The sequence below is a fragment of the Triplophysa dalaica genome, chromosome 8 (assembly GCF_015846415.1).
Source record: "Triplophysa dalaica isolate WHDGS20190420 chromosome 8, ASM1584641v1, whole genome shotgun sequence".
NCBI classification, from domain to species: Eukaryota; Metazoa; Chordata; class Actinopteri; order Cypriniformes; family Nemacheilidae; genus Triplophysa; species Triplophysa dalaica.
Window position 1 is genome coordinate 24,701,977 of NC_079549.1, and position 15,376 is coordinate 24,717,352.

The 15,376-nt window shown below is 38.4% G+C and overlaps 1 protein-coding gene across 1 annotated transcript; it reads left to right on the forward strand.

The window, feature by feature from the left end:
- Positions 1-113: 113 nt before the first annotated feature.
- mospd2 (motile sperm domain containing 2) lies at positions 114-14,030 on the forward strand. The gene is made up of 15 exons (XM_056754625.1): positions 114-195; positions 284-341; positions 892-1,053; positions 1,964-2,050; positions 2,323-2,477; positions 4,058-4,118; positions 4,206-4,244; positions 4,430-4,554; positions 4,727-4,900; positions 8,202-8,320; positions 10,356-10,449; positions 10,555-10,651; positions 10,775-10,904; positions 10,988-11,090; positions 12,472-14,030. Exons 1-15 carry the CDS (start codon positions 163-165, stop codon positions 12,598-12,600), a joined length of 1,566 nt encoding a protein of 521 aa, XP_056610603.1. The 5' UTR covers positions 114-162; the 3' UTR covers positions 12,601-14,030.
- The last annotated feature ends 1,346 nt before the right edge of the window (positions 14,031-15,376 follow it).

Below are 15,376 nucleotides of genomic sequence, written 5' to 3' on the forward strand. Positions count from 1 at the left end.
AGCGCAACACAGTCGCTTTATCTCGCGTAGCAGCAGCTCAAAGGTTTGTTTGATTTGTCAGAGCCGTCATGGCGTCATCAGCGCGTGCAGTTTCCTCGAGCCTGCGGTCGATCCCGCAGAAGATTCTGCAACTACTAGTGCTGTCAGTCAGTGAGGACTATCATGGCGGACGCGGGGCAGGCAGAATCAGAGCAGGTAATCAAACAGCTTAAATTAATAAACACAACGAGTTATGTTCACATCACAAATAGATTTTAAACAGCTCTCATTCTGTCTCCAAAAGGACATCGAAAGTAAGATTGAAGAAACGCGACAGAGGTTTAAAAGCGAGTTTGTTGAAGGTGAGTTAACGTTAGCAGTTCGCTAAGTTCACAAGTGTCATTATTCACAACAACACTGTTCATGTTTACAAAACGTGTTGATCTTTTTTTAGCAAGATCATCTTTGATCGTCGTTAAATATTATTTACAGTGACGTTTAAGACGTGTGAAGATAGTTATGCATTATAAAAACATCTGTATAATGTTTGACACCACAGCTGTTTGATTCAACCTACGGAGAATTTGACCGAACTTTGTTTTTAATGAGAATCTTGTTATGTTATAACTCGCATACAAGTTGAAAGATTTAAAAAAATGTTTAAAAAAGTTGGTCTTCCATCTCCCTTTTTCTCTATCTGATTTAAAATTTAGTTTTTCAGTTAATAACTCAAAATAGTTTTACTCATTAATTTACAATTACAGTTAAAGTTTGCTTGATATTTGTTTGGTGTGTGCTGATCACTTCACTGAATTCTATCTGAGTACAAAGAACACATTGATTGATGTACTGCTGATGAAAACACATACACACTCTCTCTCTCTCTCTCTCTCCTCTCTCTCTCTCTCTCAGGAGAGTCTTCTTCAGATCACTATGACTCCAGAGACGTGGAGAAACTCTTCCGAGATGACAGTCTGGTGGGGGGCTACCTCACCTGGAGACACTTTGTGGTGGAGGACGCCGTAAAAATGATCGATGAGAGCTTTCGGTGGAGAAAAGAGTTCAACCTCAATGGTGTGTTTGTGTGTTTTTTGTGTATATTTGTGTGTGCATGCATGGACATACGTGAATATGAATGTGTGTGTGCATGTGTGATGTTTTAAGGCTTGTGGGACTTCACAGTAAACGAGGAAGTTGCTCACATGCGTGTTGACTTGTTATTGGCTCAGACAGACAGACAGACAGACAGACAGACAGACAAACAGACAGACAGACAGACAGAAACACATCTAGCACACATTTCCCCTCAAAATGTGAAAAATAAAAAGTAATCATGTTTTTGCTTAAAGAAAAGGGATTTTCAAGAACAAGAACCATTTTTGCATTGTGATGATGTTTTTTAAAGTCAATTTAGCAAATTTTGCAGTTATTTTCTGCATAAGAGATCTTGAAAAAGATCTGTCAGCATGTGCTCATGTGACTCCGAGGAACATAAGAGAATTTTTCAGAATGATTTTTCAATATTGTAAAAGTGAACAGGGAATTTGTATTATTTAGTTATGAGTGCATACTAGTTTTGGAAGCACACAGACATGGTCAGTCAATCCTGTAATACTGGTTTACTCTTATTCTTTAAGTATTATCCACTTCTTCCCTCAATCAGGGGTTCATGTGCATCATGTGTTTTATTGCCTTCAGTCTATATGCTTCATTCTGCTGTTAAAGGAAATGTATTCACTCAGCTTCAGAGACAAAACTTCACTTGTCTGTAATCTATATCTTCAAATGTTTCAATTCAAACCATTTCAAGCTTGTTTGTGTCGCGGTAGATCAACAAAACAACTTTATGTCTCTCACAAACTGAACTCTGCTGACTTTGGCTTTGGCTTTGTAAATAAATCATGAGATACAGATAGAACCGGTTGTGAACAATGTGGAAAAATGTGATGAATGAATGGAATTTTTCTGCTTTTTCTTCCTCCAGACCTCACAGAGAACAGTATTCCCCCGTGGATGTTTGAGACCGGTGCCGTCTACCTGCACGGCTACGACAAAGAAGGAAACAAACTCTGTAAAATTCTCCTCTTTCATGTCACGACTCTAGCTGTTAAAAAAACATTCCTTTGTGTGCTAAACCATAAACAGACACTGAATGTGCTCCCGCAGGAATCTGTAGAAATGTCATTTAAAAAGTTTCACATTATCCTCACAGTCAGTGTAGTGTTGACTACATGACAGTCAAACATTACGATCAGTCACAGATGAGCAAAATATCAGGGATCACATATAGTTGAACAGATTTTCCTTCAGCTCATGAATATTGTGTGTGTGTTTTGACTTTAGTCTGGTTCAGAGTGAAGCTTCATGTCAGGGATGCAAAGACATTACAGGATAAGAAGAGATATGTGGCGTTCTGGTTGGAGCGTTACGCCAGACGTGAGCCTGGAATGCCACTGACTGTGGTGTTTGACATGTCTGAGTCTGGCATCAGCAACATCGTAAGTATGTTCATTAAACTCAACATGCACCAGTTGTGAAGTGATGCTCATGGCACAGCGTCCGGTATAACGCTCCAGAATCTTCTGTGAATGCTCTTGACCGGTCCTGCTATTGTTTGTTTAGGTTAATAAACAACAACATGACGTGACATTATTATTGTATTTAGCGGATGTGCTCTCGCAGCTCTGTGACTATCATCCAACCAGAACACAGCGTTTTAAATATGAAACAACTCGTCTTTTGGTTTTGTGTCCATAATGTTTCCAAATACGAAAAAATCAATTAACTGACTTGAAACTTGAGTTAAAAGAATTATACAAATGATGCCATTTTGATGGACCTGATTGAAAAAGAATAAATATGCTGTTTTCCTGTTGAAGGCCACACAAGCGTGTTCACATGAAACACATGAAAGACAGATTTGTTTTCGACGGTTATTAAAGTTATGACATTCACATTAAAGTGACAGTTCATCCCAAAATGAAAATTCTGTCATTCACTCAGCCTCATGTCATATCATACCTGTGTAAATGTTTTTGTTCTGTAAACACAAAGAGAGATATTTGGAAAAACGCTAGTGATTTTCAATTCTGTGACATCATTGACTACCATAATACAATTACATGGTAGTACAGGCAGCCCAGAACTGATTGTGTTCCTAAACTCCTCAAAATATCTCACTTTGATTCAACAGAAGAATAAAATACAATATTTTATGAGTAAATGATGACAGAATGTTTATTTTCGAGTGAACTAGCCCTTTAAGGTCATTCTAGCCGCTGAAGATCCAGTGAGACAGACGCCATTCACTTCTCCACAGATTAGGTCAATCCAACTCGCTCCACTAATCCCAGAAATGTTCCCATCTAACCGTTTATCTTCCCGTCTGGTGTTTCTGCAGCGGACATGTTAAACCAGTTTTCTGTGAAGGGATTAAAGCGTTCTTTAGTTTCATCTGTCGGCAGATGATCTGAAGTGAAATGCTCTTGTGTGTTTATAATTTAAGAGCGTGTTATCGTTGAGGTATTTTGGCTGTTTATTATAGCTCTCCTAAACTGAACTGTTTTCTGATCTACGTGACTTGTGTAAATCAACTGCCGTGTTCTTCTGTACGTGATTTATCTCGTGTGTGCGTGTGCGTGCGTGTGATTAGCGGTAATCTGGTCAAGTTTGAACCGGTAAACCTCAAAGAATAATTTGGAGAAAGTTGTGAAATTTGACAAAGGATCTGAACGTCCCTCTGACCCATTGTGGGGTCACCATCTGTCCACTTTTGTGAATTTGGTTCGGACGCATTGGCTGTTTGCACCTCTTAACATTTTTTCCAGTGACAATGTGGCACTGTTTTAAAATAAATATTCTATACAAAGAAAGAACCCTGTGACATCTGGACTGTTATTGTCTTCTGGTCGAAAAGTCAATGTTGTGAAATTTCTCAGTAGTGGCTCTCAGGATTTAATGTGAAGCACAAACAGAAACTGAGCTGAAGGTCATTGGAACGTTCAGTGAACACAACTGAATCATGAAGTGTTTCAGTCTTTATGAAGTGTGTGACTCTCATTCACATTTTCTTCTCTAGGACATGGACTTTGTCAAGTACATCATTAGCTGCTTCAAAGTCTACTATCCAAAGTTTCTTTGTGAGTATATGAGGTTGATATGAGATGACATCAACTGCTTCAGTTCATCTGCTGTGTTTAACCAGCTCGTGTGTTTCTTTATCACAGCCAAAATGATCATGTATGAGATGCCGTGGATCATGAACGGTGAGTTATTCATTCATCTGACGAGTCCAAAATGAACACGCGACAAACGGCAGATGAGAGCGAAACATGAGCAGACGAAATCTCCATGAAACAAAAAAAATCTTCAAAATCAAAACACATTCTCAGTTCACCTGCTGTGGTCACGTGTCCTCATACTGAAATGAATCTTGTGTTTTGTGCGACAGCTGCCTGGAAGATTGTGAAGACATGGCTGGGTCCTGAAGCCATCGGTAAACTCCGGTTTGTCTCCAAGAGTGACATCCAGACGTTTATTGACCCTGAACACCTTCTACCGCACATGGGCGGGACGGTATGCAAGAGTTTACGTACTAGATTTCTCATGACACCAAACGTTCAGCAGCTGACACAAACTACCATCTCGTTATACAAACATGAAGAAAGAAATAGGTATCAAGCATTTCTCAGTTTTTGATGACGACATATACTCACATTGACCGTTTTCACATGATGTGTCGTGACAGGACCAGTTCAAATACAGCTATCCTCCTCTGCCTGATGATGATTTCCAGTCGCCCATCTGTGAGAACGGTCCGGTGATCAGTGAGGATGAAAGTGACGTCAAGGACATTGAATCTGAGTCTAAAGAGACCCTGGAGTCCAGCTTCAGTTCTGATCAGAACATCAAACCCAAGAAGGTGCAGTATATCACATTCACATCAAACCCCTCCGTTACACACGTCTGTCACAACACAATCTGCACAAAGACAGAGCGTTTGGAAAGGTTTTAGGACATGGGTATTCGGTTTAGCATCATCAATTCAGAAAACAAACTGTTAGTAATATAATTCTTATTTTATGTTATTCATTTGTGTATTTATAACCTTTTAAAATGCTCTCGGCCTGAAGGGTGTTTAAAGCGAATCTGCATATTTTATGACCTTTGTTTTACATTCATATTTATTAGGAGTGTAACGGAACGTGTATTCATATTACACTGTCACGTGCAACATTCCAAATATAGTCATCATTCCTATGCCCTACTCCCTTTGAAGGGCAGAGCCCTTGGAGTTTTGACTTTGGAGTGAACAGGGCCATTATGTAGACGTTTGGAATGCACTTGGCAAAGGAAGCAACGTCATTTCCTCATTATCTTAAGTTGTTATGTTCCTGTGACAACGAAGCATTGTGTCCGTCAGCAGATGTCACTGTTTTAATGGCATAACTTAAGAATAAAACCTAACTGTTTGCATATTTTGCCAAGTGCATTCCAAACGTCTACACAATGGCCCTGTTCACTCCAAAGTCAAAACTCCAAAGTCTCTTTCCTTCAAAGGGAGTAGGGCATAGGAATGAGGACTTCTTTTAGAATTTCCCTGTGAAGGTTCGGCACGAATACACGCACCGTTACACCCCTAATAGTTTGTGGATGAAATATTACTGATGTACAAATGAGAGATTTAATTTCCGGCTCATTATTTTATATTTCTTGTTCTTTTGAATGTTACTAATGCATCTCTAAAAGCTTTTAAATCGATATTCTTCTTGATTTTCTGCTCTCTGTATAATCAAAGCCTGCTGCATTAACAGCAAGATGATTTTACCGCGGTAACAGCATGTGATGTTTATCAGCCGTCGGTTCACAGTTACAGTCTTCTTGCTGAAGATTAAATCAGGATACGATCATCAAGGTCAAAGGTCATTGTGCTGTAATCCACGGTGTGTGCTTTGATGTCGCAGGTTAGTCATGTGATCTCATCTGCTGATGTGAAGCTCCATGCATGCAAAACGAAATGGCTGCGATGCACTTGACCCTTCAGTCTCGTTACTAGACTTCTTCTTTGACTAGCTCTCTTTTGTCTCAGTCTTTGTTTGTTCCGCTGTGCATTCATAACTTCCTGCTTTTCTACTTTTGCTGGCCTTAGTGTTTGTTCTAGGGCCGTCAAACGAGTAATCACATCCAGAATGAAGGTTTGTGTTTACATAATATATGCATATACATTTTTTATTTATAAAGACAAAACATACACATACTTGTCTATATATTTAGAACATTTTAAATGTAGTAATTTATATTTACCAATAATTAAAATTCAAAATAAAAGTTTATTAATTGCTATATTTTTATTAAATATATGCATTTATGTGTATGTGTTCATAAATACAAAATGAATATGCACAGTACACAGACATATATATTGTAAACACAAACTTTTATTCTGGATGCGATGAATTGTTTGACAGCCCTAGACTTTGTTCATTCATCCAGAAAACACCTGTTACACATATCTGTTGGTAGAGCGTTGTGTTAGTCAGGAGTCTGATTCTCACGGAAACCAAACCGATGAAATGTGTAGCTTGAAAGCATCTGCAAAACGCGCTCACCGTGAGGTATTTTAACTGCATGTTTTCATTTCTTATTTTCTGAAGCTGAATGTCAGCGTTCAGATCTCTCAGAAATGTAAACAGACGTCATGTGCCGCACATCACGCGGTCTCTGCTGACAGGTTCAGATGATTGACACCTTCAGTCAGCTTACTTTAGATCATGATGATCATGTGAAATGTTTGAAGCTGATGTGCGTTCTCTGTCTGTCTTGACACAAGGCCTGGTAACACAATGTTTGATGTTTCTGCGCCCTCGAGTGTCTTCAGCATCTCATCTGCGGCCGGCACATTTCCACCAGCAGTACGTTTCATCAGATCTTCATCACATAGATAACAACCTGTCATGTTTTATTGGGTTTATTACCTGTTTTTAATGACGTCTCATGTGACAAATGTTCATGTGTTTCTTTTAGTGATGATTGTATTTCAAGCATTTCATTTGTAGTTGTGTGATCTGAGAGCTGGTTCTCATTCAGACGTGTGATGTGAAGCCAATGATTAGTTTCATGAAGTGCTTTTGATATCAAGTTGAATAGTGATTTGTCTTTAAACATGCTGATCTGTGGTCTGGATGATTTAATGCGACCGTCTAAACCAAAATGAAGAAGTTGTGTTAGCAGATGGTTTTGTGGTATTACACTGATGTCTTTGTTCTTATTATTCTGAAGCTTTACGAGAAGCTGATGTCTGTCGTTCCTCTTGAAGTAATCACATGATATTTTACACTAACACTCCAAAATAACACTGACTGTGTGTTAAATCGCATCGCAAATATTATAAACCTCACTCTTAGTTCTCATAGTTAGAGAATTTTAATAATCATTTTATTGTGATCATTCATACTGTGTTTGTTCAAACTGTTCTTATTTAATGGAAAATCAAAGTTAATTTCCTGATTAATCACTAATGATGTGATAACTGAAACATTTCATTTGATGTAGAAAGCACGAGTATGTTTAAGCACTTGACCGTTTATTCAATGGTTTGTAATTTGATGTTTGATTTGTAATCTTCATTTCAAGTTTGCTGCACTTTTCTGTTCTATGATCTTGACATTTCACTTTAATCTGACGCTGAATAAAGTCCACAACATTACAAACTCAATGGTGTCTTTCATTCTGTCGTATCTCTCTCATGAACGCTGCTTCTGTTAACGTGTTACCAGTAGTGTCGCACACGCTTTACATGATGACCTTTGACCTGTTACACAAGCCTCCTCCTGACTTTCTTAACATCATTTCTGTTTGGTCTCGGCGACTCTGAAGTTTCGCTTCTGCAGTGGAACAGAAGTGATTGTTTTCAGCCTCCTGAGCTCAGGCGTGAGTGTGTGCGTGCACGCGTGTGTGTGTGTGTGTATCCTGGAATGGTTGGAGTGATGTGTGAAATGTACATCTTTTGGTTTAGGTGTGAATGGAGTCCGTGTTGTGTGTGCATGTGTTGGGATCACACTGAACCTTCACAGGGTCCTTCAGTTCTGTCTTTATGTCGCAGCTCTGTTTAAACTATGACATCACCACATCTGTGACACACGTGTTTAGCGTGACGTAACGCTCGCAGACCTGTAACTTATTGATGGATGATAAACGATTGTTTTATATTTGATGTTTTTCAGGTGAACTTTCAAGAGGACAGTCAGAGGTCGGATGATCTTGACAGAAGTGAAGGAGCCGGTCGACTCCGAGGCGTTAGAAAACCTACAACCACTTTCAAAGGCACCTTACTGCACATCGGGTAAATCTACTGCATCCAACATGAAAAACCAACATGATGTGCTCCTCGTGTTTAAAGCAGACGTGTGATTTAAACATCAGTCCTCACACTGTCCTGAGCTAAAGGACACAAGACGTGATGAAAGATTTGATATGATGATGTGTGTTAAAGGGCACAATCACTATCTGAACTGATCTGACGCCATTTCAGTGGATATTAACAGGAATGATTTCACAATCTCTTGTCATATGAACGGTAACCCATTTCACTTATGAACAAGTTTCTGTTCAATAATTTGTGTTCACGTGTTTAGATGTTATGACCACAGATTTACATGAAATCACATGAGTGTTTGAAGAAATGACATGAGTCTTTCTACTTGATAGCGACATAAACGACGGAGAGGTGTTTAATCCCATCAGGAGTGGATTAACAGCAGATATATTACAGTTAAACCAGTACTCTTGCTCTCTGCCTCTCGTCTTCATTCAGATCATGTGATTCATGAACATTCATGAAATGTGCTGACTGATGCCACGTACACTCAAAAAAATGAACTGTCGCTGCTGTTAGTTTACTTAACCCATCATTGTTCATAGTACATAAAGAATGCCAGTAACTGAATTAACGTAAATTCTGTCAGCTTTACTTAATTTAACATTGTTCAGTATAAAACACAAAACCCTATAATATTGGACCTATCTTTGAGTTTACTTCATATAAACTAGTTAATTCAACACGACTGGTTGAGCCGGATTTTTAGTTCCCAGCATGCTTTGCGTAAGACTGCATTTAGGCAGTTATTTCTTTGAGGTTTAAAAGAGTTTGTTGTATTTGTGAGTTTTAGGGTTGAGTGGTACATGTGCTGCAAAAGGTTCATGCGCGCTCATGAGGTCTATTGCATCATTCAATGAGCTTTAACTGTGCTAATGCCAGTACTGAGATGCCTCTCATCTGATTTGCTCATTGCGTTTTGACTTACATGCAGTAAGTTGATATATACCATGGTCTGTTTAAATACTGGATTCTGATTGGCTGGAAGGTATGCATTAAAAGCCTTTAACACAGCTAGCTCCAGTCAGTGTGATTACATTTAAAATAAACTGACAATATAACCGTCATTTTTAACTGCTTGATCTAAAATGACACTAACATCAATAAAAACTTTAATTTTTCAAATATCCATGGTATAAACTGGTGAATCCACAGCTAGCTGTACATTACAGGATTTTATAAATGGTCAGTTCTGGCCCTTGATTCTGATTGGCTCAACGGAGTTCTAAGCCGTTATAAAATACTGCGATATGTAACGGCTGACCGCACCATATAGCCTAAATATCATTTTATGGACGTTATTTTATGAAACCCTCCTGAGCATATGGAATAACCGTTTTATAAAAGCAATAAGCCCCGCGAAGCAGTGGGTTACAGTGCATTTTATAATAGCTACAGGGTTTTAGGCACTTTAAGTCGGTTGGTTCTTCGCCGCCACGTCAAGCTTTAAAATCCTTTTATTACACGCTTAGCCGTGGATTATCCCTTACTTATAATTTATGTACTACAACAAAAAGTAACATCGAGAAGGATAAAGATTGAGTTTAATTAACTTAAAATTACCGGCACGATCAGAATGGTTTGGATTTACTCAAAAAAGTTTTGTCAACACTACTTAAATTTATTTTGTTCACACAACTTAAGTGTTATTTGTTCAAATTAAATCATATTGTTGCGTGGAACCACTTGACGCAGATTTTTAGAGTAAATTCAACAAATCAATTTTTTGAGTGAATATTTTTCTAGTTTTACAGCTAAGAAAAAGTTCTTCATGCAGACATGTGACAGATTCATGATTTATTCAATAATTTGCATTATTTAAGCAAAGATATGTCAATATTTATCGTGTTTATTTTTATACGGTTACACGAACGTGAATATCTATCATTTGTACTTTCTCTTCCACCGACATGCTTTAAAGTTACGTCGAATATTATCTCACGGATGAAATGTGTAGGTGTGACTGTGATAAATGTGTGTGACCATCTGTTCTGTGTCTCAGTCCAGCAGAAGAGCTCAGCTTTGGTGCTAAAGAAACCGAGAAGAAATGTTCCATCGTCCTCAACAACGTCACCAAAAACCACGTGGCCTTCAAGGTGAGACTTCTCTGTTCACGTCTGAGGACCTAAACAATCCATGTCACGAATCAGCTCAAGTGTGTTTGCTATCAGAACCGCTCTGACTAAATCTCCTGTACGCAGGTGCGGACGACGGCTCCGGAGAAATACCGCGTCAAACCCAGCAACAGCAGCTGTGAACCCGGAGCAAGTGTGGATATTGTGGTGTCACTTCATGGAGGTAAAAAAGACCACAACATCATCTCGGTCCTTCTCAACCTGCTCTCATCTCTCCTTCATTACACGACACATTTAAACATGTCTGACCACGTGACTCTGGACTGTGTGGATGTTTGTCTCTCAGGGTTCCAGGCGTCGCCGCAGGACCGCTTTCTGGTCATGGCTGCTGAGATGGACGCAAACACTGGATCTGCTCTTCATGATCTGGCTCAGTTCTGGAAAGAAGTTCCCAAAAGCAAAGTGATGGAGCACAGGTGATGATCTCACTATGAGCTTCGATCAAGAGGAGATTACTTCTGAAACATGCAGTTAAAACACGTTCTCATGTCTCCTGCAGGTTACGCTGTCACGTCCTAGAGACTCCAAAGTCTTTACTCTGTAACTCATTTGAGAACTCGTTGGTCACACCCGCCAATGAGCATCACGATCTGCAGACGACGGTGAGATTCTGGCAGAATCATCACTTGATCTTAGTCATTATTAAACCTGAATCAGTGTGAAACTGTGGCCGCGATGACATCACAAAATAATTAAAGGGACAGTTCACCTAAAAATGAAAATTCAGTCATCATTTCATCACCTCCAGTTGTTTCAAGTCTGTATAAATGTCTTTGTTCGGATGAAAACAAAGAGAGATATTTGGAAGAATGAACAACCCCATTGACTCCCATAGTGGTGGTCAAACGTGCTGAAGATCTGTTTGCTGTCTTACATTCTTCAAAATGTCTTCTTACGGAACAAAGAAAATGATCGAGTAATTTTTCCAACTATGGGAGTCAACGGGGGGCAAAATCTGTATGGTAATAAGCATTCTTCCAAATATCTTTCTCTGTGTTCATCAGAACCAAGAAATGTATACACATTTGGAACAACTTGAAGGAGAGAAAATGATGACAGTTTTCATTTTTGGGTGAAGTAACTTTAACATTGGTAATGTCATCACCCAGTTTTAAAACTGCATTCCAGACGCCTCTGAAGTGGGACATTTCCTACCACAATTGCAGAAGTATGGACAGCCGAATTAGCTTTTATCATTCTCAGGATATGAATTTGTGATATTGAAATTTTTGTTTTTTACTAGTTAGAATTGGATTTCTGATATCTGAAATAAGATTTAACATGTAAGAAATGCATTATTGATGTCTGAAATTGAATTTGAATGGCAGCCTATTGTGATATTTAACTAGTAAAAATGCAATTACAGATTGCATTACAAAGTATTAAGTTTTTTATTAGTTGAAATTATTTTTTTGATATCAAGAATACACATTTCTGTAAGTGATGACGTCAGTGTTGATATCAAGAATTCACATTTTTATTAGTGAAAATGTAATTACTGATATCAAAAATTGTAATTGTTGCTACTAGAAATTCAATTCTTGATTTCAAGAATTATGATTTTTAATAACAAAAATGTAATTGTTGATATCAAAAATCCATATCCTGTGAATGATTTAAAGCTAATTTGGCTTGCCAAACGGAAGTAACGTCTGGATTAGCTAACATTAAAAGTATCCATAACATTAATGTTCCTTATGATTTAGAAGCATTAAAACATAACTCATCTTAAAAATACATTTTCCCAATGAACGGAAGCAACGGTTTTGAACAAAAGTGGCAAACGGGGTCGATAAAGTTCTTCCACACCTTCACCACAGCGCATTCATTTGTTGCTTGTTTTATCAAAGCTAAAAAACACTCCAAGTGCTGATGATAAAGAATGAATCCACATTTATTAGTCTCTTTGCATGAAATGATGTTTCGACAAGATGAAAAAGGTGATGGTTTGAGCTTTGACCGAGTTGATGTGTGTGTCCGCAGCTGCTCCGTGTCATGGCCACAACCTCTCGTCTGGAGCAGAAGCTGGACGCGTGTCTGTGGCTGCAGAAGGTTCTTGTGGTTCTGGTGTCGTTTCTATTGGCTCTCAGCTTCATCCCGTGGGGGTCATGAAGCAGGACTCAAGATCAGAATCCAGATCCTCAGCGTGGAGACACAGCCTTCATTTGATGGGTTCAGCGTGATAAAGGACCAGAACACATGGACAGAATGTTGCCGCATCGCTCTGGTCCACATCTACACCAGACTCTTGGCTATACGCATTTTTTTATCACTCGCGGATGAAATCAAGAGAAGTTTAATTTATAAAACATGTTGTGAGGAGATCATACAAATGTAATTAACTCTGATTTTTATATAGTATTTTATAAACACATGAATATATGAAGAAAGAAACAAAACTGTCATGTGCCTTTTCTTGACATTCATCTTCATCTTAATGATGCTCTCACACATTCCTCAGACCATCACCATCATGATTGATTGTTATCATAAAGTATTTCTTGACCAGGTGTGTCGTGACGCTCTCTCTCCTCTATTACACGGGTCACAGATGGTTTTCCAGCGAGCAGTAATTTATTAGTTTTCCTGGAGTCTGAATCATAAACCAGTGACGGGTTTAGATCCAGTTAATGAGAACAGCAGACGGCGTCACATTCATCTTTCTGACCTCTGATAGAAAACAGCATGTCGTGGCTTTACATTCTGATATTCTGACTGAAGGTTGTGTGACCTGTATCAGCACTAAAGTAAACAACGCTGTTTACTGTGTTTTTACATTCATGTGATCCACAGTGTTTGAATATGTTGAATCCCGTGACCCTGATTCTGGAAAATTCATTTTCACATTTTTATAGCGCCAGAACGAATGAACTTGAGCCGTTTCATTTGGTGTCATTTCTAAACCTCTTGTGACCACCAAGTGTGACTTAAAGGAACAGTTCACCCAAAAATGATCATTCTGTCTTCATTTATTTACCCTCAAGTTGTCTTTGAAGAATGCTTGTTAACAAACACTTCTTGACCTCCATTGACTACCATAGTAGGAAAAATTGCTTTAGAAATGTCACTTTCTGATGAACACAAAAGAAGATATTTTGAAGAATGTAGGAAAGCAAACAGTTCTGCGGCACTTTTGACTACCATTATCATTTTTACTACTATTGTAGTCAGTGGTGTCCAATAACCATTTGGTTACAAGCATACTTCCAAATATCTTTCTCTGTCCAATAGAGAAATGTGTCCCTTTAAGTTCACTGAAGTAGATTGTTGTGCTGGTTTAACAGCACCATCGTGTGGCTTCACAGCGCTATAGCAATGTAATTATGATTGTACAGCTTATTGTATTGACATCTACACTTTACTTAAGAAAATGTGCTCAATTTCGAAATCAGCTTTTACGAAAAAGCAAGAGAGTTTGAGAAATAAAACGCTTACATGTGAAAAAGCCACGGGCAGAGGATTCTCAACACACATTTTGTATATTTATACTTATTTTTCTGTTCTATGGCAATGTAAAAATAAAATCATGCCAATATATCTTCCTTGAATCTTGAGAGAGATCTGATTGTGCAAATATAACTGCCAGATGTGTTGCCTCTTGCTCTCTCCTGAGGGACACATTCAATAAATCTATATAACAAAAGTATATTACATATACACAAGATCTCCTTAATGAATGTACATATGTTGAATTGTAATTATTAAGTTAAAAGTAAAAGTGATTATAGATCTGTATTAGTTGTGTTTCTCTTAATGTTTTCCTCTTCTATATTGTTTGTTTGTTCAGTCAGTTTTATATATATATTCATGCTTTGGCAATGCAAAAATGTACTTTTGTCATACCAATAAAGCTATTTCAAATTTGAGAGAGAGTTGGAGAGAAAGAGATTGAGAGAGAGAGAGAGAGAGAGAGAGTGTTAGAGAGAGAGAAAGAGAGAGAATGAGACAAACAGAGAGAGAGAATGAGAGAAACAGAGAGAGAGAGAGAGAGAGAGAGAGAGAGAGACAGAGAGAGAGAGAAAGAGAGAGAGAGAGAGAGAGAGAGAGAGAGAGAGAGAGAGAGAGAGAGAGAGAGAGAGAGAGAGAAAGAGACAGAATGATTGAAACAGAGAGAGAGAGAGAATGAGAAAAACAGAGAGAGAGAGAGAGAGAGAGAGAGAGAGAGAATGAGAGAAACAAAGAGACAGAATGAGAGAGAGAGAGAGAGAGAATGAGAAAAACAGAGAGAGAGAGAGAGAGAGAATGAGAGAAACAAAGAGACAGAATGAGAGAGAGAGAGAGAGAGAAACAGATTGAATGAGAGAAACAGAGAGAGAGAGAGAGAGAGAGAGAGAGAGAGAGAGAGAATGAGAGAAACAGAGAGAAACAGAGAGAGAGACAGAATGAGAGGGAGAGAGACTCTGACTGTGAATAGAATATCTGTATGGAGGGTAAACTATGCTCGTGACGTCACTTTTCCACGTGAACACGCGGGAACGCGCCTGCTCGAGAGGTAAAAAACTGGGCAAAATGAACATTTACAATATCAGGAAACATTTGAGTGTCTTAACACATAATTCCTTTGTAAGTCATAAATCCCCAGCAGACACAGAACGTTCCCCTAACGTTAGCTTTGGTTCCCAGAACGTTTTGGGAACTATAAATGAACTTAAAGAAAACTTTCCTGGAGAACCATAAATGAACTTAAAGAAAACTTTCCTGTAGAACCATAAATGAACTTAAAGAAAACTTTCCTGGAGAACTATTAATGAACTTAAAGAAAACTTTCCTGTAGAACCATAAATGAACTTAAAGAAAACTTTCCTGGAGAACCATAAATGAACTTAAAGAAAACTTTCCTGGAGAACCATAAATGAACTTAAAGAAAACTTTCCTGTAGAACCATAAA

Bases quoted from the DNA above. Each gene is read 5' to 3' on its own strand.
- mospd2 (XM_056754625.1), top strand. From the start codon at position 163: ATGGCGGACGCGGGGCAGGCAGAATCAGAGCAG. The intron at 4,901-8,201 runs GTGCAGTATATC...GATGTTTTTCAG, and splicing joins AGAACATCAAACCCAAGAAG to GTGAACTTTCAAGAGGACAG. The intron at 10,905-10,987 runs GTGATGATCTCA...TGTCTCCTGCAG, and splicing joins AGCAAAGTGATGGAGCACAG to GTTACGCTGTCACGTCCTAG.